Source organism: Martes martes, assembly GCF_963455335.1.
Source record: "Martes martes genome assembly, chromosome: X".
Lineage (NCBI taxonomy): Eukaryota > Metazoa > Chordata > Mammalia > Carnivora > Mustelidae > Martes > Martes martes.
In genome coordinates this window covers 40,853,014-40,879,333 of record NC_137897.1, presented here as the reverse complement: position 1 = coordinate 40,879,333, position 26,320 = coordinate 40,853,014, and the positions used below count along the sequence as shown (strand labels likewise).

Genomic DNA, 26,320 nt, shown 5'->3' with positions numbered 1-26,320 from the left:
GGTATGTGCTATGGTGAGTGCTGTGAATTGTGTAAGCCTGACAATTCACAGACCTGCACCCCTGAAACAAATAATAGATTGTACGTGCATAAGAATAATAATAATAAAAGAAATGTAGGAGAAAAACCAAGAGAGTGAGAGTAAGAAACTGGAATGCACCAGGCAGTCACAGGAGAGGGTGCCTGCCGGTAGGGAAATGACTGCGGGTTTGACAGGATTATTATTCAGGGGTGATCTGGTTAAGAGCAATCTCAGAGACATGGGAGTGGCAGGACCCAAACCGAATTAAGTTAAATATGGTCGGGGACATGAGGAAGTAGAGACTGAAGAAAGCCAGAAAATTGGCTTTGCCAAGGATCATAGTAGTGGAGTCACACCTAGGACAGGATATGGAGCCCAAATTCACAGTATGTTGACATCATACTTGAAACCACCTAGATGGCCATCAGTAAGAGAAGAGTTGAACAATGCTACATTTATTCCATGGAATGCCATGAATCAGTTAAAAAGTTGGGATGCCTGGGTGCCTCAGTTGGTTAGGCAAAGATCTTGGGGATCTGCTGCCTTTGGCTCAGGTCATGATCCCAGAATCCTGGAATCGAGTCCCGCATCGGGCTCCTTGCTCAGCCGGGAGCCTGTTTCTCTCTCTGCCTTGCCTACCGCTCTGCCTGCTTGTGCTCTCTCTCTGACAAATAAATAAAGAAATCTCTTTAAAAAAGGTTGGAATTGAAACAGATATCCATTATATATTAATAGAAACTTTAAAAAGCATCAAAGCAATACTTGAGAGAAAGTAAAGCATGGGTAGACGGTATCAACGTCAACACCCTGATTGTAACATTTTACCATCATTTACATGTTAATGTAAATGCGGGAAACGTAATGTAATGCGGGAAACCCTTAAAAGTACATCTGATTTCTCTGTATTATTTCTCAAAACTACGTGTGAATCCAGTTACCTCCAAAGTTAAAAGCTGAATTAAAAAGTATTTCCAGTATGTACACCATTGAGCTTTTTTTCCGCAGTAAGTAGTATACCTCTCCCCATTAAAACCTCATTTTTCATTCTGTAAACAAAATCAAGCGAGGGGAGGGGCTGGCTTCCCTTGGGCAAAAGGAGTTTCAACTTTCAAGGTCTCCAGGTCCGCACCCGCCTCCGGCCTCCCCCACTCGCCTCTCTAGAAATCCGGGAGGACTAGTATTTCCAACAAGAAAGGCCACTCTAGCCCACCTCGGAGGCCCAAGTCTTGTTAGCCCAGAAAGTTAACGCCTCCCGCTCTCAGAGCAGGAGAGAGCTGGGGAATGGTCGGCCCTATTCCGCTCAGCGACGCCACGTCTCTGTCGCCCACCCGCCTCGGCTCCCTCAGACAGCCAGGCCCTCGCACAGCCTCGCCGGGGGATGCAGCTATGGCTCGCGTTGCTCCAAAGGCCTGGAAACCGGGTGAGCAAGGTTGCGGCCGCGTTTTCCGGCCGGGATGAGTCACTTCCGGTTACGGACTCCCTCCCCCCGGAAGTGAGACCTGATGTAAACACCGAAGCCGGGCGTCAGGGCCCGGGAGGTCAGAAAACCGGGCCGCGGGCGGCACCGACAGCAGGGGTTGGGATCGGGAACGCACGGAGGTCAGGTCAGTGCAGGCAGCGGGGAACTGGGGCATGATCCCAGAGTTGGTTGGAGTCTGGGGGAGGGTTGGGGCGGGAGGGGCCCTTGAACAGAGTTCTTGGTAGATGGGGGCGCGGCTCAGACAGGAAGCTTAAGTGGGCGCCTGGGTTGGAAGTAGTATGAGGGCGGTCTTGGACTTGAGGAAGTGGAGGGAAGTGAGGCATCCCGGGGCAGGGTTTCTTAAGTGGCAAAGATCTTTGGAATGGGGGTCCAAAAAAGGGTCTTGGAAGGTGGGGCTCTCCAAATATTGAGTCTTTGGGGACAGAGGCAGTCCCGTGGAGGTGGTACAAAGTGGGGGAACGTAGGTTTGAGCTCTTGGAGGATGGGGAGGGGGTGTGCTTAGGCAAAGATCTTGGGGAGATGGGGGTTTGAAGGCTGTATGGGTGCTCTAGGACAGGAATCTTAGAGGGGTCTGGGGCAGGTGTCTTGGTGGGGTTGAGCTGTGCCAGGTATGGGTTTGGGGAGGTGTGTCCTGGGCAAGTCTTAATGGGGAAGGGTTGCCCTGGGGCAGGGTGTTTGGGGAAGAGGATGGAGAATCTGGAGGAGGAACGTAAGGGGAGTGGGATTCCTGGGAGTAGGTTCAAGCCAGTCTGTTGGAGTCAGGGACAGAAAAGCACACAGGAGGGGATGTCCCGGGGTGTGTGATTTGGAGTGATAGGGGAATCTGATGTAGGGTCATTAGGGCATAAGGAGGTCTGGGAGGACATCCAGGCTGGCCCTGGTCAGGCAGAAATTAGCATGGCATGAGAAGGGGTCATCTGGAGCGAGGCATGGGGTCCCCAAGGGGTTTGGAGAAGCGTGGGAGGAGGTAAGGTGTGAGAGGACTCTGAGATGGTGGAATAGGTTGGGAGCTTCAGAAGGGCATGAGAAGGGGAAGGCCTGTGGGTGGTGGACCAAACATGGCAAGTCTCAGGGCCAGGTCAGGGAGGTGCGGGGTCCTAGCCCCTTTCTCTGTTTATTGACAGGTGGAGTTGGATGGTAGGTTCAGGTGTGAAGATGAGAAACGAATGGGGGGTGGTTGCAGGCCATGTGGGGCATTAGGGCCAGGGTTGACTGGCAGTGGGGAGGAGATATCACTAGGGCACCCTCTACCCCATTACTTCCTGGCACACAGTGTGCTCGCTTCGGCAGCACATATAGTTCCTGGCACACAGTGAGGGCCATGGAGTAAGAAGGAGGTGGGGAGTCCAGCCAAGTCAAGGTGGGCCTGGAGCTGGGGTCAACCAAGTGTGAGAAGATGGAGGAGTTCCTGCCATGCCCTTTGGGGTCTCAGGAGCATAGAGTGGAGACCCCAGAACTATCCCCCAGTTTTGTTGTCTTTGTAGTCCCACTGGAGGCAGTAAGTAGCAGAGGAGGACGAAGAAGAAATCATTTGGGGACAGGAGTTCTAGGACTTGGAGGGCAAACACCAGACTCTTCCCAACTCTATCCCCATTTGTGTTCAGGGAAGCAATCCTGGACCATGACTCAGCAGCCGCTTCGAGGAGTGACCAGTCTACGTTTCAACCAAGACCAAAGTGAGAGAGGCTCGTGCTTTCACCCTTGTGGTTGGGAGGGAGGAAGGGAAAGAATGGTCAGAGGTGGGTGTTAAGCCCCTAGCTTCCACCTGGGCATCAGCCGAGGCAGCCCGAATTTCCCCCTTCCACCAGGCTGCTTTTGCTGTGCTATGGAGACAGGTGTGCGCATCTACAACGTGGAGCCATTGATGGAGAAGGGGCATCTGGGTGAGCTGTTGGAGGGGGAGGGGCAGTGGGCAGAAGGGATGGGCCGGGCGTTGGCTCCCACCCCTACTGACACCCTGGTCCTTGTCCAGACCATGAGCAGGTGGGCAGCATGGGCCTGGTGGAAATGCTGCACCGTTCCAACCTGCTGGCCCTAGTGGGTGGTGGTAGCAGCCCCAAGTTCTCAGAGATCTCAGGTAAGTGCCTTCATCCCCTCCTGCCCTTGGCCCCGACTCCCTGGAATCCTGGCTTCCTCCAGGCACCCCCAAGGCGTGGGTAGATGAAGATGTTAGAGCACCTCAGAGTCACACAGTGAGGCCTACAGCTTGGAAGTCACGGAGCTCATTGCTTGAGAAGCTTGGTGTTTTCCTTTTGCTTAACACTTACTGAATGCCTCATGTATGCCTTGTTCTTCCCTCCAGAGTACTTGCTGTGAGCCTGGTACTGTTCTAAGCACTTTACAGATACTAACTCATTTAATCCTCACGGTACCTCTACAGAGCAGGAAGTATTGTTATCCCCATTTTTACAATGAAGAAACCGAGGTCCAGAGAGGTCAAGGGACTTTTCCAAAGTCACACAACCAATAGGTCTTAAAATTTTGGAGACATCTCAGCCGTGCCCTCTTGCTTTGGGCCTCAGGAGCCATCTTGCTCTAAGGCTTTTTGTTAATCCCCTTGGGACATGGCAGGAGAGGCCCTAGACAAGTCACAGAGCCCTAGGATTCATCGCGGAAGTCTCCTAGGGGTATGGACTGGGAGACTGGAGGCAGAGCTAGTTACTGATGGGAAGTTCCAGGCCTGGGTGTGAGTCCCTGCTTGGTTGCTGATGGGCAGTGAGGTCCTTGGCCCGATAACTCAGCCCCCTCAAGCGCCGGTTTCTTCATCTGTAAATGAGTATAACAGTCTGAGAAACCTGCACCCTCGGGAATCACACCCACAGGTGCTCATGCTGCATGAGGCTCACACTGGTGTCAGCAGAAGGTTAAGCGAGTGGGCTGAGGTCCCATGGGGAGTAGGGGTGGGTCTTGTGTCACCAGGGCTGCCCCTCACCCTAAACCTTGGCCCCGACAACGTACCCACCTGCCCAGCAGTGCTGATCTGGGACGATGCCCGGGAGGGCAAGGACTCCAAGGACAAGCTGGTGCTGGAGTTCACCTTCACCAAGCCAGTGCTGGCTGTGCGCATGCGCCATGACAAGTGAGCCTGAGGGAGACTGGGGTGGGGGAGGTAGGAGGTCCCCACAGCAGGCAAGAGGGCTAGTCCTCCATGGGCATCCTGCCCTCCCCTCATGGACCTCCTCCATTGTGTGATGCCCACAGAATTGTGATCGTGCTGAGGAACCGCATCTACGTGTACTCCTTCCCCGACAATCCCCGAAAGCTGTTCGAGTTTGACACTCGAGACAACCCCAAGGGTGAGAGGACCCGGATGTGCAGGTGTGAGGGCAGGAGGCAGTGGACAGGGTGGAATTGAGAGAACGCCAGGGGTGCCCAGAGAAGCTAGGAAAGGGGCAGGGAGAGAGTCCCTGTGCAGAGAGGCTCATATTCCCAGTCTGTCTGTCTTTCCATCCGTTAGCCAGTTCTGTCTTCCCACCCCTGGGGGCCCCAGAGAGCAGGGAAGGAGCACCTAGTAAGGACATTGCATGGCTGTGCCAGGGATCCTTGGGCCCTCGCTGGTGGCAAGCCAGGCAGATGGCGGGCCCCCTGAGAGTTCTTTGGGGGCCATATATCGCGGAAGGTCAAAGTCTGGCCCTTACCCAGCTTCCCTCCATTCCAAGACCCTGCCGGGCCCATGGCCTGGGTCCTGCCTCCCCTTTACCAGCCTACCCCCTCCCCCAAAACTTTGTCCTCACACCCTAGGGCTTTGTGACCTCTGCCCCAGCCTGGAGAAGCAGCTGCTCGTGTTCCCTGGACACAAGTGCGGGAGCCTGCAACTTGTGGTGAGCCATCCAGGGGGCGAGTGTAGGTGTGTGGGCAGCTGGGCTGGCCCGTTCTGTGGACCCTTGGCCTCCGCCTTCCATACTACCCCAAGCCCAGACTGCTCCTCCTCCCACAGGACCTTGCAAGCACGAAGCCTGGCACTTCCTCTGCTCCCTTCACCATCAACGCCCATCAGAGCGACGTGGCCTGTGTGTCCCTGAACCAGCCAGGCACGGTAGTGGCCTCCGCCTCCCAGAAGGGCACCCTGATTCGCCTTTTTGACACACAGTCCAAGGAGAAACTGGTGGAACTGCGCCGAGGCACTGACCCTGCCACCCTTTACTGGTGAGCACAGGGTATGTGCGGCGGGCTGCGTGACCCTGTGACCCTCTGCCACCTGACCTGTGTGCATCACTGCCGATGTGTCTTCCAGCATCAACTTCAGCCATGACTCCTCGTTCCTCTGTGCTTCCAGCGATAAGGGCACAGTCCATATCTTTGCTCTAAAGGACACCCGCCTCAACCGCCGCTCCGCGTGAGTACTCCCTGCCTGGCCCCGCCCTGTCCCCCGTCCCCCTGCCTGTGTCCCACACCTGGGCTCAGCCAGTGCTGCCTGCAGGCTGGCTCGCGTGGGCAAGGTGGGGCCTATGATTGGGCAGTACGTGGACTCTCAGTGGAGCCTGGCAAGCTTCACCGTGCCTGCCGAGTCAGCCTGCATCTGCGCCTTCGGTCGCAATACTTCCAAGAACGTCAACTCTGTCATTGGTGAGTGGGAATAGCTCTTGCCTCTCAACCAGGGGTGCTGCATGGGCAAAGTCCTGCAGTTTGGACCTGCAGGAATTTCAGGGCATGGGAAGCCTGAGAGAGCTAGAGCGGGCGGCTCAACTCCATCACCAGAGGGACGGCCTGAACAAAGGCTTGGAGGTAGACTGTAGGCCATGGGACACCGGCGAGGATTGGAGTGGGTGGCTTTGGCAGCCTTTAACAAACTTTTACCCGTTCTCCCCCCCACCCCGCCCTCCCTGCTTTCAGCCATCTGTGTAGATGGGACCTTCCACAAATATGTCTTCACTCCTGATGGAAACTGCAACAGAGAGGCTTTTGATGTGTACCTTGACATCTGTGATGACGATGACTTTTGAGGACACTGTGGGTTGTGTGAGGGACCTGCCGTGCTAGATTGCAAAGCCTTCAGGGGGTCAGGAGTGCCGTGGAAGCTCCCAGCCAGCAAGCAGTAATGGGGCAGGTGCCCACCTTCCAAATAGCAATGCAATGCCTACACAGCTCACTTCCCCCCAAAAAACTTCTTGGGGACTGTGTGCCTGCAGGACCAGGCCAGGGACCCATGGAGAGGGGGAGACCCCCCTGGGACTCCCAGCCTGGACTGCTAGCGACCTAGAGGGAGTGCCCTAATTCACCTGTGGGGATTAAAAAACCTTCCCAGAAAGAGACATCTCTGATGTGGTGAATATGAATAAAAAAAAGGCCCTTGATAGTATTTATGGCTGGACCTGGGGTGCAGGGGTGGGGCCGGAGGAGATGCAGCTGAAAAAGCCCTGTGGGAGTTTCCAAGTAGGTGTGGCCCTCTTGGACCCTAACAGTGGGATCCTGCAATCCTGCTCGAGTCTGACAGTCCTATCTGTATGTCCCAGAATGTGTTACTGCATGTCCTGGAAAGTCGGGATTACCGTGTTCTTGAGCCATCAGCACGGCTAGGAACCGCCCCTTGGGCGCCCCCACCTGGGGGTGGATGGGAGCGCCGCGCCCGGCGTCGAAGACTTGATTTCCCGGCAGCCCCTGCTGCCTCGCACTTCCGGCGTGTTGCTGGCATTTCTGGTCACGTGCATTCCTGCTGCGTAGTCCGCCTAGGTGGCTGAGAGAGCAGCTGCTGGACCCAGACTCCATTTCCCGGTGTCCCTCGCGGCGGCGCAGGGTATAACTGGGGGTTGTAGTCCGGCCTCTCTTCTGGCTGGTCCAGCTTCATCGACCGGCAGGATGTCGGAGGTGCGGCTGCCACCGCTACGTGCCCTGGACGACTTCGTTCTGGGGTCCGCGCGTCTGGCGGCTCCGGATCCGTGCGACCCGCAGCGATGGTGCCACCGCGTCATCAACAACCTCCTCTACTACCAAACCAACTACCTTCTGTGCTTCGGCTTCGGTCTCGCTCTGGCTGGGTGAGGGAGGGAGGGGGACGCCGGTTGGCCGGGGACGTTTGCGGGCAGGAAGGGTGGACCAGTGGGATTTTGAGGAATGGGAGGGGGATGAAGGCTGGAAGGGCGAGTTCATTAGAAATGGAAAATCTCCAGGGCCTGGGAGGGGAGACTTGAAGGAAGTTGAACGTGGTTATAAGGAGTGCCTTGGGTGGGATACGGGCTGGGGATAGTGGGTCGGGAGGATGGAGAATGTGGGACTGGAGAGGAAACTGGGTAAGAAGGTGGGCCAGAAGATAAGGAGGGCCTGAAAGTGAAAGTGGGGGTGGAGGGGGAGGACGTGAATGATGGGGCCAGATTAAAGCGGCCTTGGAGGACTTCGGGCAGAGACAGGGACAGGGACAGGGATGTGGTCAAGTTGAAGGGTTGGGAGGGTGGGCTTGTGGATGCACTGGGCGTGGAGGGGAACCTGGTTGTGATTGGAATATTCCAGGAGCATGTACCTCTTGGGGAAATTGAACAGAGAGGGAGGACCCAGTGGTGGAAGGCTTGAGACCAGAGAAGGATGGAGAACCTGGAGGGACCTGGGCAGGGTTGGAAGTTAAGAGTGGTACTGAAAGCATGGAAGGGGTGCTAGCAATGATGGGGGGAGAGATGTACAGGGAGTGGGAACCTGGATGGGGAATTTGAAGGGGAGGAAGTCTGGAACGGGTCTTGTAAAGACTGGGCCCGCGGAGAGGGAAATGTCTGGAGACAGAAATCTACAGGGAATCTACAGGGATGGGCCCAAAGGGTGGATCTGGGGGCGGGTTGGGGTGGGGTCTGGGGTTGGAGAGGGGCGCCGCCGGGGTAGGGCTGGAAGAAAAAGTGCTGTTAAGGGCTGGGAGCCTGAAGGCCTAGTGGGTTGAGAGGACCTGAAACAGGAGAGCTAACGAAGATGGGACTGTAGGATTGACGGAAAGGAAATTAGGGCCTCCAGGGCTCCTGGGAGTCGGAAGCCCTGGAGGGTGGAACCTTTGGGAGACTGGCTGGCAGGAGTTACCTGCCGGGCTGGAGGTCCCTGAGAGGGGGGAACCAAAGCTCTTGGGGTGCGGGACGGGGTGGACGGGGAGGCTTGGAGGCTGGGCAGCCCTCTTGCCGTCGCCCGGGCTAGCTCAGTTCCATTGTCCTCGCAGGTACGTGCGCCCGCTGCACACCCTCCTAAGCGCGCTGGTAGTGACGGTGGCCCTTGGCGCGCTGGTGTGGGCGGCTGAGACTCAAGCAGCCGTGCGCCGCTGCCGCCGCAGCCACCCCGCCGCCTGCCTGGCCGCAGTGCTTGCCTTCGGCCTCCTTGTTCTCTGGGCCGTGGGCGGCGCTTGCACCTTCCTGCTGAGCATCGCCGGGCCCGTGCTTCGTAAGTATCCGCTACCCGTCGATAGCCCAATGAACGGCCAGCGCTTGCGCACAGTGGCAGGCCAGCCCTGCCCTAAGAGGGGGCGGGGACACCAGGCGGGCGTGGCCACACCTCCTTCGCAAAGCGCCTTCCCGGGCTTTGCCTTCCCTCTTCTGGGAACGCCCCTCTTACTACCGCCCTTTCGGGCCTCGCTCTGAGTATTGAGCGTCCTCCCAGGGCCACGTCCGGGTTACCCTGAGCCCTCCCTGGCCACGCCCCTGTTGCAAGGCTCACTACTCGGCCACGCTTTCAGATCGCAGGCATCCTGACCGCTGACCACTTTGTTGGCCAGCCCGTGTGCTCCAGTTCTCCTCTGTGGGCCCCCGTTGCCTAAAAGCTGAGGTCTCATCCCACTGACCCCGCTCCTCTCGGCACTGCCCACAGTGATTCTGGTGCACGCCTCACTGCGCCTGCGAAACCTCAAGAACAAGATCGAGAACAAGATTGAGAGTATTGGTCTCAAGCGGACGCCCATGGGGCTGCTACTGGAGGCGCTGGGACAAGAGCAGGAGGCTGGATCCTAGGGGTCTGGGATCTGTACCCAAGACCTGGAGAACGCCACCCCCACCCTGGCCCTGTAGAGAGGGACCCAAACCCCTTTCCCAGCCCTTGAAATAGAGGGCCCCGTCCAGTTCAAAAAGCAGAGGACATCAGCGACCCTCCCCACCCCAGGTCCAAAATTGGGATATCCCTGCTACCCAGCGCCTGTTACCTAGGGGACCACACTTCCCCAGCCCTGAACCTGGGGCGTGGAGCCCAGAGCATCCGTGGCCAACCTAAAACTCTGGACCCAGAGATACTCCCCCCACCCCCAATCTGGGACCCACCCATCTCCCATGCTCAGCCCCAAAGCTGGAATCTGGGACCAAGGCATTCTCTTGAACCCGGGACTAATAAGGCTTTTCCAGACCCTAGCCCGGCTTTGAAACCAGGTTAGGGCATTGCCAAATCTTGAACCTGGGACCCAGTGTTCCCAGCCCCCATCAGGACAGAAAATTCAGGCATCCTGACGCTATTGAACCCTTGGTTCCATGTGACCCAAACACTCACCAGTCCCACTTGCCTCTTTCCAGCTCTGCTTAGGGGTTCTGCCCCCCTCTCCAAAGTTCCACAGTGATGAGGATCAAGGGGTAGGGTGGGGAGGGCTGGGGGTAGACCCGGAATGGGGCATCTATAATCAGTGTTACTGCAACAATAAAGGCTGGTGCATCACTCAAGCCAACGTGGGCTTCTGGGGTCAAGTCCATGCACTTCAGTGGCCAGAAGCGGCCTTCTGCTTTTCAGTTCTGCTGGACTTTTTCTGACTAGGTCTCTTTCTGTCGAGTATGCGGACTGAGCAGGGAAGCTCTCCATTCCTTCATCCAAGTGGCTCCCTCTGGGGCAGAGCACAGAGCAGTTAAAGGCAGAGTGTTTCCTATCATTTGTATTACTGACGGCTCCTGTCCAGGGCTGGTGAGGAATCAGAGCACAGACAGGCGAAGCTGTTGCCCCACATCACAGCAAGTGAAGCCCAAGTGGATGACATTAGGCTGTTCCCAGTTTTTGTCTGTTTGATAATCTGGCATCATAAAAATATCTTAACCTGGTCTTAACTACAGGTGTGGCCCCCCAAGGCAAGGCAGACAGCGGAGTGACACATGGGTTCGGTTTACACATTTATTATAGAAATCCCCTTCCAGTGTGGGTAGTGTCTTGGGCCCAGATCCATTGGTAGAAAAAGAAAAGCTTAACACCAGGTAAAGGAGGTCAGGGGACCCCTAGCTCCAGAAAGTCACAGATAGGTATCATAGAAAACACAGCTTGTGTAGATTTGTTTAAAAAGTGGTGGATGGAAAGAAAGCCAAGGAAGATGTGACGCAGCCTGTGGCCAGACGTCACCTGAGGATTTTTCTGGCATCGACCTGATGCCAGGCTCCACCACCGCAGCATCCCAGGACACAACACACCCGGTGGCTCTGCCCTTTAGCCCTCCTGCAGGGCTGGCTTCCTGACTGGGATAGATAGGGCAGAGGCTGGACCATCTCAACCTGTGGGCAGAGGCAGCGGGCACAGACAGGCAGACAAGGACTGGGGCTCCCTTGGGCACACCTGGGAGAAGGAAAATAAACCCAAGCCCCCTAGCCAGACTTCAGTCCTTCCGAATGTGGGCAGAGAGCCCACCTCCCCAAGAACTGCCCTGGTGGGGGGATGGCAGGGAGTTCTGTTCACACCAGTCTCCTGGCTGCCCCGAACAGGGCCCTGAGACCCTATATTGTCTGGGTTTTTTTTTTGGGGGGGGGGAGGTTCCTAAATGGAACAGGCTGGGCGTGGGGATAGGAATGAACCCAACCAGGACGAGATCACAGTTTCCCTTTTATAAAAGGTCTAGTGTTGGGGGAAGACAGTGAATACCTAAATCACAAGTGTAAACAGAAACGGAGGAAGGGGCCTGGAGCCCCCATTACACCATCCCCTCTTTTTTCAGCTGGCTGAGGGCCCCAGTTCCCAGCACAGCATAAGAGGGGAAGCAGGGAGTCAGACACCTTCGTGGGTCCACAAGGAGCCAGGGGCCTTGGAAGATCAGGTCGGCACCCCCCCAGGACTGAGCAATCACACCCTGGGGTTCAGCGAGGTCAGCCGTGTGTTCCCCAGACTAAAGTCGTGCCTGGGACAACAAGAAGGGGTCAGACCAGTGTCCCCGGGGTCTGGGGGTCAGAGCTGGAAGACTGCTCCCCCTCTAGCGTCAGGTCACTTAAACGAGAGCTCAGCTCCGAGGGGTACAGGAAGTCCGCGTAGTATCTTTAGAAGGGGTAGCAGGAATCCGGACAGGGTGCCAAGACAGAGAAGAGAGGAAAAGACGGACAAGACACAGAAAGAGAGGAAAAGAGACTCGTTAAAGAGGTGGAGGCAGGTACAGGACAGCACCTTTAGGCTCACAAGCATGGGGGCACGGCAAAAGGAAGAAGAGAGAGGCGAGGGGCCTGGGAGGCCCTTCCTCCCAGCACCCTGCTTTCAAGGCTCATTTTCAGCAGACATGCACTGTTTTGTTCAAATATCAGAATTCTTCTACAGCTTGGTAGACAGCTGCTGCTGCTGCTGCCAGGGCCCAAGACACCCCTCCACCGAGACCCCGTGGATTCATGCAGGTCAGGCAGGGCCCAGGACCCTGAGGCGAGGCTGCGGCTAGTTCTCTCGAGGTCGGAGTCACTAACTCCCGTGACTGGCTGCTCCCCAGCCTGGATGCCTTTGCCATCTGCCACCAGAGACCCCTACCCATCAGTAATAGCCCCCCCCATACCTGCCGGAGACAGGGGGTGCCGTGAAACTCCTCGAGTGCGGGAGCGGCGCCTGGCTGGGGGCCCCATACAGCGCCTGGCCCACCTCATAGCAGCGGGCATGGAGGAAGGGCGGGTGCTGCGGGCCCACGTGGGGCAGCACAGGCCGGCGCGGGGGCCCAGCAGCCAGTCCCGAGTTGCGGATGTACCAGTCCCGCAGCCCCTCCAGGGCGAGGTTCTTATGGCCGCTGCGCTCACCGGCCGGGGGGACACGGGTCGGGGGGGGCATCCACAGCAGAGGGCTTGGATGCACCTCGGGCCCCTCGGCGGCCTCCAGAGATAGGCCACAGGGCTTGGTGCGGGTGGCACGGGAGTGGGGGTCCTTGCTGCGGAGGAGGGGGCTGCTGCCGTCAGCTGTGTACACAGGTGGTGGGCCCGGGAGCACGGCAAGGAGCCCATCCCGGCGGGAGAGGGGTCCTTGGACCTCAGCTGCAGGCAGCAGCTCTCCCCAGCCCGCCCCACCACCAGCGCTGCGGGGCAGGCCCCGGTCCAGGGAATAGTCCAAGAGGAAGTCCCCGCACACAGGTGGGAGCCGGGGAGCCCCACGGGAGGCAGGGGCAGCTGAGCTGGGCCGGGCAGCCCGGGGAGGGTCTGGGGGGCCAGCTGTGCGGGAGGAGAAGGCAGGGGTTGGTTGTGGGCGCTCATACAGCACCTCACTGCTCTTGCAGACCGGGGGGCCAGCGGCAGGGGGAGCCAGGGGTGCAGGCGGGGAGCCAGCTCCCCCACCGGCCGCCCGGTCCACAAGCAGGGCCTCAGAGCTGTTGCTGCGACGGGTGCGGGCTGCGAAGAGGGAGGCACGGTCGGAGGCAGGGTCTGCCCGGGGGAAGCCCATCTGGGAGTCCTGGCTGCCGGACCACTGGCGAGAATGGAGGCCTTCGGGTCTGGGGACGCAGAGGTGGGGGTGATGGGAGTGTGACTGATCAGAAATCTCAGGCGCAGTGCCTGGCCTGCCCTGCCCCACCTCTTCCTGAGCGTCCACTTGCGCATCTCTGAAGGAGGCCCAGGATCAGAGACCTCGTGTATAAACGGGTCAGGTGGGGGCGTGTAAAAGGCAGTGGAGGTTCTGTCCCACGCTGGGGGGCAGAGGGACGGAAGACGTATAGGGGGGTGTTAGCGCCAAGGGAGATGTAAGCGTGTGCAGGGCTGGAGGGGAAAGACTGACAGAGGAAGGCCAGCAGAGGGCTCTTCCCAACACGTGGGACCCCCTGCCCTGCGAGGGTGTGTCTCCCAGCTCCCCGCCCCGGCCCCTTGCAGTGGGGTCCTAATCCTAATCCGTGGGCCTGGAATCCAACTTCCTGAACTCTCTGCCCTCCCCTACCCCCCACGTGTCTGAGCCACCCTGAACTATCAGCCCCACAGCCACGGTTCACAGGATGTGAGTGCCATAAGGATAGGGACTTCATTCTACTCACAGCCTGGAAAAGCAGGTGCTTAGCAAGGATTTGTTTGAGAAGTAGGAGGGTGCAGTGATTAAATGTATGGACTCTAGAGTCAAACCAGCCTGGGTTTGAACACCAGGTCTTCTGTTTACTACCAAGTTACTTAACCTCTCTGTGCCTCAGGCTCCTCATCCATAGATTGGGAATAACGACAGCATCTACCTAGCCGAGACCTTATGGCAACGACCGGAGTCACACCTCGCAGAGCACAGATTCCCAGCAGGTGTTAGGCACGCAGTGCATGTGAACCAGAACTTACTATGCCCACAGTGTCCTTCAGATGCAGATATCATACCCATCTCACAGATGAGGAGCCAAGATTCAGAGAAAGGAAGTGACTTGTTCCAAATATACCTTTCAAAGCCCAACCTCTCACAACCCACACCCTTTGCTAATGCCCCCCTCGTAAGAATGAACAGTTACTTCTTCCGGTCCTCAAGTCCACCCTCAGAGTCTCCTTACTTGCAGAGCTGGGGGCCAGCGCCCCGGGTGAGGACAGGGGTAGCAGGCACGCTTCGCCCCTCAAAACTGGAGGCACTCCTGGGCAGCGAGCGTGTGGGGCTGAGCAGAAACAGACAGGCCCAGGTGGGGGTCCAGGTTAGACACCATACCCACCATCAAGCCGTCCTGCCCGCCCAGGCTCAGGATCCCCCTCCTGGCTCCCGGCGAAGGGAAGGGGTTCACCCTCACCTGGTGGGGCTGGCCACAGAGTTCCGCCGGCTCTTCAGATCCCCATAAAGATCTGACGGGGGTGGCTTCCATGGGGTTCGCCGCTCAGGGCTGCCCCCAGATACGGCCCGCAACTGGTCCCAGGCCTTGGGTGGTGAAGGGCGCTCGGCCAGGGGGAAGCAGCCACGGGGCTCCTCTGGGAGAAAGGCGGAAAGTGAGGGAGAAGTCAATGAGAGGGGGCCTGATGGCCTGTGGGCAGGGGCAGGGGGAGTGAAGCAGGTAGCAGCAGAAGGAAAGGCAGGAGCTAAAGCACGAGGCTGGAACTGGGGATAAGGAGCTGGGCAGTGTGAAGCAAGAAAGATGGGGACCCCACGCGAGGATGGGGCATGGCTCAGGAGGAGTTAAAGAGAGAGTGGAGGGGCTAAGCATCAAAGCAAGGGTGGGTGTGGGAGCCAGAGGTCCTCACCATTATCATGGCTGGCCCCAGACTCCGAGAGGGAGCTGCTCTCCGAGTGCAGGACTCCATCCTCTACAGGCGAGAAGGGGAGACCCAGGCCTATCAAGGCAAGGCCTGGGTGCAGTCCCCTTACACCCCCGGATGGTCTCCTCCCCGGCCCGTTCCTTCCCAAGAACCCACCTTTACCTGAATCCAAGACCACCTGAGGCTTGGCTCCTGGTTTTCTTGGTGCCATCTGGTCAAGTTCCCAGCAGCCCCACCCTCGCTGTAGAGCCCATTTATCTCAAATCCTCTTGCGGGCTGGGTCCCTTCAGCTCCGCCTGGCTCCCACTTTTCACTGGCCATCTACCCCTCCCTGCCACGTTGCTTGGCCAATGCCCACACTTGGGCATTGACAGGGCCGGCTCACCTTGGCTGAGCTGGGCGAGGCGTGTGCCCAGGCATACTCCCTGGGTGGTGATGAGTGCCCCCGGGGCCAGGGCCAGGGGCTGCGGAGGGGGGAGCCCTGGGAGGCCGAGGCGGGCCCGGAGGTCCCCCAGCTGTTCTTCCAGCTCGTGCAGCCTCCGCAGCGCATCTGCCTGCACCTGGCGCCGGCGGCGGCGCTGCTCAATGCTCAGCTCAGGGGCCAAGGCCAGGCGGCGGGCGGCGGCTGCGATCTGCTGCTGCACGGACACCTCCCGCTCCAGGGCCTCGAGAGCCAGCTCCTACGGGCGGGCGAGAGGGCGGGACAGGACCCAGTGTCAGTGTCAGAAGGGGCCAAGGCCCGGGCCCAGGTGTGGGCAGAGACAGCCAGCACAGAGGCAGGGCCTGTTCTGGGGTAGAGCTCATTTCTCCAGCAGGCAGGGCCATCTCGGGGAGGGACTAGACAGATTCGGCTTCCAGGGAATGAGAGCCTTATGACCACGACCATGAGGCCCAGACTCCTCCCTCAGAGCAGAACCCAGTTTCCTCAAACCATTCCCTTCTCACCTTAGCCTCTCCTTCCCCTGGTTGCAACCCCGACACAGCAATCTACCTGTCCCACCCCCATCCTGCCCCCCAGGCCCATCTGTTCACCTCAGCAGGGCACAAGGAGTGGTGTGCTGGGTTGGGGTGCGATGGAGGGTAGGCGCGGGCTGCAGGGGGTCGCCGGCGGACCAGCTGGGGCCGTTCCCCAGGTTCCAACGGGCACTCGGGGGGCAGCTGGCCGGTCAGCTCCTGGAGGGGGCAGGGGTCAGAGACTACCGAGGGTTAGCTGGGGAATGGGGCAAAGCAGGAATGACTACAGAAGCTACAGAAGCCCTACTAGGAGCTCAGTAATGCTCAGCACCCCATGCCTGTTACTTCTCCTCCTCCCTCCCAGTTTGCTACCCAATAGGGGTGCTGTGGACTCTCAGCCCCTCGGTGGCCCAAATCCCTGGGGCAGTGGGCGTGGGAGGTCGGGGAGACCTGCTCTGGAATCTGGAACTTCTTATCTTTCGTAAAGGCCACAGGTCTATATACTGCATATGACGTCACCCTCTCCTCACGGCCTGGGGCTGCATGCTGTGAACTGCGTTATGGGTTCTGGCCAACTGCGTAGCTGTTCACACCAAGAGGGGTAAATCAAAACGGTAACTCACCCCTTGTCAGTTCAGGCCAGGTTTTACTGCCAGATTTTGGAAATGACTATTGTTTTGAAGGGTTTGGGGATTTCAAATTGCTGATAGGGAATTGAGGGCCTGCTCCGCCATATTTTACTGACTCTAAGATATCAAAGTTGAACTTTGAGGAGCTGGAGGGTGACAGGGAATCTACAGCCCAGACAGGTGGCTCGGCACTCGCCACTCCAACCTGCCTGCCTAGGGCCTCCGGGTCCTCACCGCGCCCCACCACCAGACACTTAGGGCCCGGCCCTCACCGCCTCCTGCAGACACACTTTGCGGAGCTCCTGAAGTTTCAGGCTCAGGGCCTCCTGCAGGGCCCGCTGCCGGTCAAGCAGCCCCCGCAAACGCTCTGACTTCACCTGGGGGGCAGCCTCTCCGAACAGGGCAGCTGGACACAGAGGGAGCAAAGTTCCAGGCAAAGATCAGCCAGGGCATCCTGGCGCAGCTGTGGGGCCAAGGACCAACCCTTTCAAAGTAGGCAGGCAGTGACTCAGAGGTGGGGGCAGAGGCAGAGAAGGGGAACCAGCCACCCACCTGAGGCATTGAAGGTGGGCGAGCTGATCAGCTGACCTTTGACTTCCATCCTGGTGCTGTCGAGAGGCCGTGGCTGATGGCTGGACAAGGCCTGGCAGTGACGCACAGGAGCTGTTAAGGAAGTGCATCCCGCGTTTCCCCCAACCCCTGCCCCTGTCCAACGCCCCACACCCCAGCTGGGAGTAAGGGGAACCCTGACCCTGCCCGCCTGATCAACCTGCCCTCTCAGAATCCGTATCCGCGTCTGGCCCCACTGGGCCCTGGTACCTTGGTCCCCTTCCCATTGAGTGGACGCACAGCACGTGGGGAGTTAGGCGGACTTACGACGCCTCCTCAGAGGCCCATGGGCCGCAGTCAGGAGTCCTGCCTAGAGAGGGAGAATGAACTGTACAGATTCAACCAACTCTAACAACGGTGGGCACTGATGAAGCACCTGGGTCCTGGAACAGTCACCTTCCCTGCCACACCCAATCTTCCAACCACCCTTTGACGGCAGTTCTGTGATCACTGCCCCCATTTCTGAGACGAGGACTCTAAGGCACAGGGGGTAAATAACCTGCCCACTGGCTAAGGATGCGGCCCAGGCCCACCCCTTGGGCCTGACCCTCCCTGGCTGGAGTTGCTCCAAGCCCATCAATTCCTCATAAGCTCCCAGCCCGGCAGGCCTCAGGGCCTTTGCCCAGGCTGCGGCTGCTATCTGGAATGCTCTTGCCATGTCTCACCCCTCCGGCCCCAGGGGGCAAGCTTACACACCGGGGCTTGCATGTCACTTCCAGAGGTGGGCCCCTGCCCAGGTCCCCTCACAACTGCTGTCCAGCAAGAGACTGTGCTTCCCTTGCACATTCACAAGGACAAGAAACATACCTGTCCTGTTTTCACCGTATCTCTGGCACTCAGAACACTCCTGAGCCAGCAGTGAGCACTCAATGAATGGCTGTCGTGTAAGTGAGAGAATGCCAAGGGAGCTGAGATATGGATCTAGCCCAGATCTGTGGGTCTCTACTCATCCTGACTCCATCCTGTGGCCCCAGTACCACAGGAAGAGTGTTCACTTAGCCCCTCGACCCTTCAGTCCCTCTGCCCACCCCAGTCACTCCCAGTCTTATACCGGCAGAAGGGAGTCACCCTGCTGGGACTGTGAGCAGCAAAGTCCACAGCTGCAGATAACAAGCCTCCTGCCTCCTGCTTCCTTCTCTGCCCCCAAACACCCTGGCTGACCACAGAGCCTGCCTTGGCTGGCCGCCAGCCCTGCCCTCATCCCCTCCTCTGGAGTTTGCTCCTTCCCTCCCACATCCTGCTCGTTCCCCAGCTGGGGAGCCAGGTGACATCACCTTCCACCACCTGGCCTGACCTCGGGCGGGCGGCAGTAAACTGGGAGGGCCTCATGAGGCCACAGAGGTCCCCTCCCTTCCTCATCCCAGCTTTTCGTGCCGCAGGGGCCAGGTGTGGTGGAGACCGAGGCGGCCAAGGAGGTGAGGGTTCGAGCCCCCTCCCTGTCTATCTGCTGTGGAATGCGGCCAAACTGTTAATATGGGGCCACCAGGCCTGCTACCGGCTCCCGGCAAACGGTGGCCCCCTGTCCTCGCTCTCAGGGGCAGGGGTCAGGCCCGAGAGCCTTTCTGCACAACCAGGCAGCAGCATGTACTCTGAAGCGGCCTGACGTCGCCCGGCATGGCGGGGCTTCCTTGAGGTCCCGGCTCAACCTCTTGGGCCCCTAAGCTCCAGGAGCTCCTTCCTCCCCAGCTCCCAGCTGAGTCTGAGGCACTCTCCCAGGGCTCCACCCGAACAGGAACTTCAACTCCTCCCCGGTGGGCCCATTCACCAGGAGAGGTCCCACATCCCATGCTGGGCTGCCTTGAGCTTTCCCTCCCTGGGAGCTCACGGCATCCTGGAAGTCAACATGGGGTCTAGACAGGAACCCCGACTCCACCCTGTCAGCCCGACCTCGGGGACATAGCTAGGGCCTGAGTCACGGGGTCACTGGGTAGGCTAGACACAGGGTCAATGCCCCACACCCCCACAGCCAGCTCCCAAACCTCAGCCTCTGCTTGCCTGCCCTCTGCACATTTGCCTTGGGGTCCAGAATGGCCCTGTCCCCACCTAGAGAGGGATCGAAGGGGGATCCCAGCAGTCCCCTTCCCTAACTTCCCTCCCCCCAGCCCCTGAGTTCTGTCCCAGGCTGGGCCACAGCAGGAGAGCCGAGAGGGTACCCCCCACACACACCCAGAGGCGGGCCCAGCAGGTTTTTCAGGTCTGCCCTTCTGACACCACAGCCGAGAAAGAAATTCCTGGCCTGGCCGTAATGACTGTTTACAACCAAGACACCTCACCTGGGTGGCACCCTAACACCTCAGTGGGGACCCCCCATTTCCCTATCTTGCCACTAGCGGGGCAAATACAAACTCCCAGTGTCTGGGACTGCTCCCCACACTGCCCTAGAGCACCACCCCCGCGCCCCCACTCTGGGTGAACAGATCGGGGGCAGGCAGGTGTCAGGAAGCAGTTTCTCAATAGCCCTGTCTGGGCTTCCCCCAGGGCCCCGGGGTTGCAGGAAGGCAGAGGCTACTCCCCAGGGGAGGAAGGGGGAGAGGAAGTAGGGGGGACAGTGGAGAAGGAGGACTCTGGCTTCTCTTCTCCCCCATCCTTTCTCCTCATTCATTTCCGGCAAGGAATCAGCTTCATGCCATGAGAGGAAATTGAACATTTTGGGCTTCACTCCTCTACTCAGGCCCTCCTTCTTCACTGTACTCCTCACACAGACCTGGCTTTCTCCCAGGGGAAGGCTCAGTACACCCTACACCCTTCTCCCCGCCACCCCGCCCCTGGGCCCCCTGTTCCCAGGTGCTCACCAACGCCAGAGAGGTGCTGTGGGGTGGCCTCAGGTACCTCAAAAAAAAGATAGTTGTCTCAATCAGGCCCTGTTCCAGATGGTAGTGGCAGTGAGCGGTGAGCACAGTGGCGGATGCCTAGGCCGCCTCCCACTAGGCAATAGCCCAGCCTACCTGGCCAGGGCCTGGGCCAGCCCATACCTCTTAACCCTTGCCTGCCTGTCACCAGGGCTCAGGACACCCTCAGGGACAATCTCAGGGCCAGGTCCCTTCAGGGTGTTCAGCATGACCAAGAAAAGAGCCCAGATGTCCCCGCTCACCTAGTAGAGAACAAAGGAAGAAGGGCCAAGGGTCGTGGGAGTGGGGCTGCCTCTAGTGCTACCCAGGAGCCCACAGCAGACCCTGCCCACCCAAGGGCACTGCCTGGGAGCTGAGGACGGAGTTCTGGGGACTTGTTAAGCACACGGGTATAAATCGGGTGTGTATCTCTTGGCAGCAAGCATCACGTGCCTGAGGCCCCTACCTTTCCCTCCCAGGGCAAGGCACAGGCCGGAGAAGGTCTTGGGGCAACCACCACCCTCACTGGGGTAACAGTTTGCCAAACGCAGGACAGAGGAGGCCAGCTTCTCCAAGGAAAGATCGGGGTGTCAAGACCCTATCACCTCCTGCATCTCCAGAAGAAATCATCCCAGCCAACTGACACATCATGCACATTTTCACCCCTACTGCTCCCTACAAACCTGGGAGGATGACGCAGACCCAGCTCTTCATAGCCAGCTCGTAGATGTGGAAGCTGGGGCTCGGAGAGGTGAGGAGGCCTGATTCTGATCACAGACGCATAAGAGTGGGTGGACTCAGAACTTGGGGGGCCGGGTCCTGGGCTGGAGGTGGACAGGGGCTACTCCTGCAAGGGAGGAAAAGTGAGGAGGGGGCTCATGCTTCTTCACATCCAGGCTGGCTCTGCCCCACCCCTCCCCCTTGAGCATTTCTGGCCAGGAGTCAAGGAAATTGAGGGCTCTGGCCTGCCCCAGCACATACCACACATCCTGTGCTCCATTTGGGACCATCTGCTCTGTGACCTCAGGGCCCAAGCCCAACCCGGGCCCCTGCAGCAGCCCATGCTGTGATGTGAAAGAGCAGAGTGAGGAAAGCTCCCTCCCTACTTGGTAGGGGGACCAAGCCTTGAGGGGAGCGCCGTACCAGCAAGGCCCTGCCCCGTATATGTAGACACGCAATGCGAGGCCTCCCGCCACCCTGCCCACCTTTCTTCCTGGGAGTAAGATTTCTGGCATGGGACAACAAAGGCTCCTTTCATCCGCCCCCTTCTCCCCCCTCCACTGCCTAGGGCTGGTGGAGGCAGCAGCCATAAGGTGGGTGGCTGAGTGTCAATGGGGAGTGTCCCCTCAGTCACGGCCTCTCTCCCGCCTCTTGGGGGACAGCAAGAACGCTGGGAAGAGGGACACTTATGAAACCAGAGCTGAGAGGGCCAAGAGTATCTGGCTGGCAATGCAGACTGAGCATCAAGGTTTAGCTTTCCTCATCTGTAAAATGGGTAAACAGCATTTCCAGGGCCAACAGAGGCCAGAGTCACTTTGGAAGGCATTTCAAAGTACAAGGAAACTCACACCACGTCATTAATGTCTGTTAATAACAACAATAATAAACCCGTGCGGAGATGGGCTAGGGCAGGATTAAGGAGGGGAGAGCAGGTAATTGGGCATCTTGGGCCAGGCCAACAGGTGGGGCAGAATCACCCACACACATCATCGTCCTGCAAGATGGCCAACCTCCAGGCCCCACCACAGCCGGGACTTGAGCCCCATGTGGCCTCTTGTAGGAGTAGGAAGCCATGGCTCTGGGATTCAACCCTGCTCTGCCACTTATGGCTATGTGGCTGCCTGGACAAGTCACTTATCCTCTCTGTGCCTCAATGTCTTCATCTGTAAAACAAGGGTGATGACAACAATATGCACTTCACAGGGCTGTTGTGAGCGTGACATGAATTAAGACACTTAAAGATTGCTTAGGAGAGTAACTGCCCCTTGGTAAGTAAGTGCTCGATATATATTGGCTGTCATAATTACAACATTCCTCCCAATCCAAACTCGGGAATCGTGTGTGTGTGTGTGTGTGTGTGTGTGTGTGTGTGTGTTTGAGACAGAGCTGGTACCCCCAGCTCCACCCAATAAATTTCAAACAGAGCTGTTTTGCCTCAAATAAGCGTGTCCAAACTCTTCACTATCCGAAATCAGAAACTAAATGTATGCAGATGCACTGCTGAGACAGAGCTGGTATCCCTCAGCCTCTACAGCCTCCCCACTTATCACCCAGACATTGAACCCTCCCTAAATATCAAACCAGACATATTTGAAACAGAGCTGTTTTCCATCATTATCAGACCTCTAGTTACTCAACATCAAAAATGCAGGAACCAAACCTATTCAGACACATTCTCCAAAAGCTCACTATCCACATACAGGAACTGAATGGATCTGGATACACCTTTGAGAGAGAATTGGCATCCCGTACTCTCTGAGCTTCCCTTACTCACCAGGCAAAATGCAGGAACCAAATATATTCACACAACACAGTCCTCTTACTGTTCCAACTCCTGCCACTAGAGTTCAAGGAAATGAATCGATTTGAATATATCTTTTAGTTGGAGCCATTATCCCTCATCATCTGAACCCTCCCCACTATGTAAAATGCAAAAACAAACAAACAAAAAACCTCTTCAGATAACTTGGTACCTTTCACTGTCTGAATTATCTGAGCGCTCCCTCTCAGAAGTCAGGTGCTAGACAGACGCTGGAACAATGAACACTTGTGTTGTTATTAGTAGGTTTGGACAGGGGTGCCTGGGTGGCTTAGTTGGTTAAGCGTCTGACTCTTGATCTCAGCTCGGGTTTTGATCTCAGGGTCATGAGTTCAAGCCTCACGTTGGGCTCAAAAAATAGGTTTGCATAAGTGTTTCAGATAAATGAGAGGGGTCTAGTATCTCATTATTCAAGCTGTTACTACTCTCTATGACAAAATGCAGGAACAAAACACAATTGAACAACACGTTACCTTCTCGCTATCCAAATTCTCCCTGCCTGTCCTCAGAATCAAGGAGATTCAGTGAAAGAAACTTGTATTGCTCTAGCTGTTATTGTCACTACAGGATAGGACTAATTCTAACATCCAGCGACACACATGCTCCCAACACATACACATACACACACAGAGATGGGATGGACTTAGCACCGAAATTTGTACTGCTTACAGCAGAGAAAGGGGGATAGAACCCCTTTAACCCCCATCCCACCCCCATTAAGCCCTGAAGCCTCTGGCCTGGAATGGATTTTTTCAGGCCAGGAAAGCAGAGATCATGCACATCCAGGATCAGGACTAGCAGATGGGGGTTAACATGACATGGAAGATTCACACATACTCCTGAGTCTCCCACCCCTGCATGTTTGCTCACCACACCCCTCACCTTGACATGGGGCAGCCCCCAACCTAGCCAGGCTGGAAACATGATCCAGACCTCACAGACTCCCAGAGAGTCACTGAATAATTTAGGATGTTCTTTCACACTTGGGTAGGGTGGGGGGACATAGGAACAGTTCCATGCCCATGGGGCAGGGAGACAAATGCAAGCTGTGTGTGAGATCACTGGGTGAGGGTGAGGGGCATCACATATGAAAATCCCCTTAGCCACACAGGGCCAAGGCTGTTTGCTCTTGCTCATGCTAAGAGAAGCATTTGGGATAAACTTGCAATCATGGAAACAGTAGAACCTCTAAGTTCAGGGGCAGGGTATAACAAGACCCTAGTTCTTCTGGGCTGAGAGGAGATGGAAAGTGGGCGTTAGGAAGAGGGAGATCTGAACAGGGTGGAGGGGCGTAGTGAGGGGTAGAACAAGGGCCTGGAGTTGGGAGGGGATGAAGGAAGAGAACAGGGAGGAGTGTAGGGGTCAAGATAGAATCAGAGTCATCATAGGATGGAGGTCAGGAGGCAGGACGGAGAAGGAGCCAAGACACTGGCCAGGGGATGGGATGGAGTGAGGTTGTGGACAAGGGTCAGAGGAAAACGTAGGGGGCAGCAAGGAACAAAAGAGCAGGGCAGGGTCAGTATAGAATGGTAGTCACAAGACATGATGGGGGATAGGCCAAGATGGTGGTCAAGGAAGGGGAGAGGGAAAAGGGCCGGCTCAGGATGGAGGTAAGGAACAGGAAAAGACTGGGACAGAATAAAGAGAGGAATGAGGACAGTGATAGGACAAGAGAAGACAGTGGAAAACAGCACAGGGCTGGGGGCAGGGACAGGGCAGGAAACAGAGGGATGGTCTAAAGGGGATGGGCCAGGAGGGAGATGGGGAGTCAGGAGGGGACCAGGAGGATAGCACAGGGTGGGGAGAAAGTTTAGAAATCAGAGATCAGGAATCCAGACAGACCTGGATCAGACTGCTGTTAGGGGGACAGGACATGACTGGAAGGGGATCAGGGGCTGGACAAGAGTTTAGGGAACAGACAGGTCAAGCATCAGGCCAGAAACTGGGATGATCGGGACAAGGCAAGATGAGCTTCCGAGATGGAGCAGGGGCAGGCCAAGGATCCCCAGAACAGAACTGGGTGGGGTTTGGGGTCAGGGCTGGGTTTAAGGGAACAAAACAGGGATTGAGGATCACGCCAGGCCAGAATATGGTTAGGTTGGGGGTGAGATCGGACGTCCTGGGGCCAAGACTGGCCAGAGCTCGAGGTTAAGAAAAGATGTAGTCAGGTCAGGTAGGGGTCTGGAGTGAGACCACAGGGTCAGAGGTCGCGGGTGCGCGCGCAAGTACATCCCCTGTTGGCGTTTCCGAGCCTTCACCCCGCCCTGTCTCCTCCCTTCTTCTCCAAGCGGGCGTTACTCACCGAAGGTCCGCGTCCCGCGACGTAGGCGGGGTCGCTGCAGGCCAGGACGGGTGGTGGGCGCGCCCCTCCCTCGCCGCCCCCCCCCCCCGCTCGTCCCGGCCTCGCGCTTACTCCCCCTTCCGCGCCCTGCCCGTGGGCCGCGTTCGGCCGCGCGACTGTTAGCCGTGGGGGCCAGACGGGGGGCGCGGGGAGCGGGGGAGAGGCGCGCCGGCTCGGCCGCGGCCGGTGGACCCCGGCCCCCCCGACCCTCACCTCGGGTCCGTCCGCTCCCGGCGGCACGGACACAGCCGCCGCTGAGCGCGAGCCTGGGGGAGGTGGGGGGACGGGGGGCGGGGCGCGAGACCACAGCAGCGGCGGAGACCTAGTGCGCAGGCGCCAGTTTGGGTCTTCGATTTTCCTGCCCTCGGAGCGCCAGGAGCGAACCAGCTGGGAGCGCGTGCGCACACTCTTTCTCGAAGGGTGGTGGAGCGCTCTCCTACGGAGGCCACGCCCCCTCCGCGATCAGAGGAGTCACCTCACTCCAAGTCACCCCCCAACGGACCCCCAAGCAATACCCCAAACTGCCTTCTGTCAGCGACAACCACACCTCTAAACTCTCCTCTAAACTTGTGTGTCTCCAAACCACCCTCCATCATCCCCCCAACTATGGTCCACTGATCCCAAGCAGTACCGCCAATCCATCCTCCGTGGACTCCCGAACTGTAGGAATAAACTACCCCCCAACTTTCATCCATTACAGCATCGACTCAACTTCAAAATCTCACTTTTTTAACAAAAGGTTTTATTTATTTATATGACAGAGAAAGACATAGCGAGAGAGGGGACACAGGCAGGGGGTGTGGGAGAGGGAGAAGCAGGCTTCCTGCAGAGCAGGGAGCCCCACGCAGGGCTCAATCCCAGGACTCTGGGATCATGACCTGAGCCAAAGGCAGATGCTTAACGACTGAGCCACCCAGGAGCCCCTCAAAATCTCACTTAAGTTTCATCAGCTCAAAGGTTCCAAATTTTATCATCTGAGTCAGGTATAAGTGAGACTCTGGGTATGATCCAACCTGAGGCAAAATTCCTCTCCATCACCCAGCTTGTGATACTAGAAAGTAAATTATCTGTCCCCAAAACACAGTGCTGGGACAGACCTAAGATAGGAATTATAGGCATTCTTAATCCAAAAGGGGAAAAAAATGGACAGAAACAAGGTGTCACTGGTCCCAAGTAATTTTGAAATCCAACAGAGCACGTTCCATTAGGTTTCAAGGCCTGAGACTAATTCACAGTGACGTGGGGCTCCACCTCTGGGTCCATCACTCTGCCCTCAGAATCATTAATCCTTTCTTCTGAAGGGTAGCACATGTTTGCTGCTAAGTAGCTTTAGCCCTGTGTCCTTCCAGTAGAATTTTGGGAGTCCAACATCCTTCCTTCATTTCATCCTACCTCCATTTCTCACAAGCCAACTGGGCCAGTGTTTCTGTCAGTATAACATTCATCCTCAAAAATTTTGTGGGTCTTCATGGAAGTCCCAAGGATTCACACCAGTAGACCAAAGAGTCTCCCACGAAACTTTCATGGACGATTCCATCCTCATTCCAGACTTCTGCTGAAATGGTTGAGAGGATCCATGAGTCACACATCTAATCTCTTTAGTACTAGCAAAAGGCTGTCCAGCCACACCTTT

The 26,320-nt window shown here is 57.4% G+C and overlaps 3 protein-coding genes across 11 annotated transcripts; 2 read left to right on the top strand and 1 right to left on the bottom strand.

The window, feature by feature from the left end:
• The first annotated feature begins 1,281 nt into the window (after positions 1 to 1,281).
• Positions 1,282 to 6,920, top strand: WDR45 (WD repeat domain 45). 3 transcript variants are annotated; one of them, XM_080795405.1, is made up of 11 exons: positions 1,282 to 1,441; positions 3,106 to 3,177; positions 3,310 to 3,384; positions 3,474 to 3,578; positions 4,475 to 4,580; positions 4,703 to 4,797; positions 5,243 to 5,322; positions 5,439 to 5,647; positions 5,736 to 5,837; positions 5,922 to 6,067; positions 6,335 to 6,920. In XM_080795405.1, the coding sequence occupies exons 1-11, from the start codon at positions 1,303 to 1,305 to the stop codon at positions 6,442 to 6,444; spliced, it is 1,239 nt and encodes a 412-aa protein (XP_080651531.1). In that variant the 5' UTR covers positions 1,282 to 1,302; the 3' UTR covers positions 6,445 to 6,920. The 3 variants fall into 3 exon arrangements, with proteins under 3 accessions (XP_080651531.1, XP_080651533.1, XP_080651532.1); XM_080795407.1 differs by lacking the exon at positions 1,282 to 1,441 and adding an exon at positions 1,511 to 1,625; XM_080795406.1 differs by lacking the exon at positions 1,282 to 1,441 and adding an exon at positions 1,511 to 1,625 and having other exon boundaries at positions 4,472 to 4,580.
• PRAF2 (PRA1 domain family member 2) lies at positions 6,793 to 10,105 on the top strand. Its single transcript, XM_080795408.1, has 3 exons — positions 6,793 to 7,476; positions 8,628 to 8,845; positions 9,269 to 10,105. The coding sequence occupies exons 1-3, from the start codon at positions 7,298 to 7,300 to the stop codon at positions 9,406 to 9,408; spliced, it is 537 nt and encodes a 178-aa protein (XP_080651534.1). The 5' UTR covers positions 6,793 to 7,297; the 3' UTR covers positions 9,409 to 10,105.
• Positions 10,106 to 10,526: 421 nt separating this feature from the next.
• CCDC120 (coiled-coil domain containing 120) lies at positions 10,527 to 24,790 on the bottom strand. 7 transcript variants are annotated; one of them, XM_080795738.1, is made up of 12 exons: positions 24,649 to 24,790; positions 20,789 to 20,871; positions 20,491 to 20,654; positions 17,190 to 17,289; positions 16,923 to 17,013; positions 16,643 to 16,776; positions 15,820 to 15,960; positions 15,173 to 15,467; positions 14,773 to 14,835; positions 14,328 to 14,502; positions 14,100 to 14,198; positions 10,527 to 13,079 (listed from the first exon to the last, which is right to left on the bottom strand). In XM_080795738.1, the coding sequence occupies exons 5-12, from the start codon at positions 16,969 to 16,971 to the stop codon at positions 12,140 to 12,142; spliced, it is 1,896 nt and encodes a 631-aa protein (XP_080651864.1). In that variant the 5' UTR covers positions 16,972 to 17,013; positions 17,190 to 17,289; positions 20,491 to 20,654; positions 20,789 to 20,871; positions 24,649 to 24,790; the 3' UTR covers positions 10,527 to 12,139. The 7 variants fall into 7 exon arrangements, with proteins under 7 accessions (XP_080651864.1, XP_080651867.1, XP_080651863.1 ...); XM_080795741.1 differs by lacking the exon at positions 24,649 to 24,790 and adding an exon at positions 22,302 to 22,313 and having other exon boundaries at positions 16,923 to 17,033; XM_080795737.1 differs by lacking the exon at positions 24,649 to 24,790 and adding an exon at positions 22,302 to 22,313.
• Between the last annotated feature and the right edge of the window lie 1,530 nt (positions 24,791 to 26,320).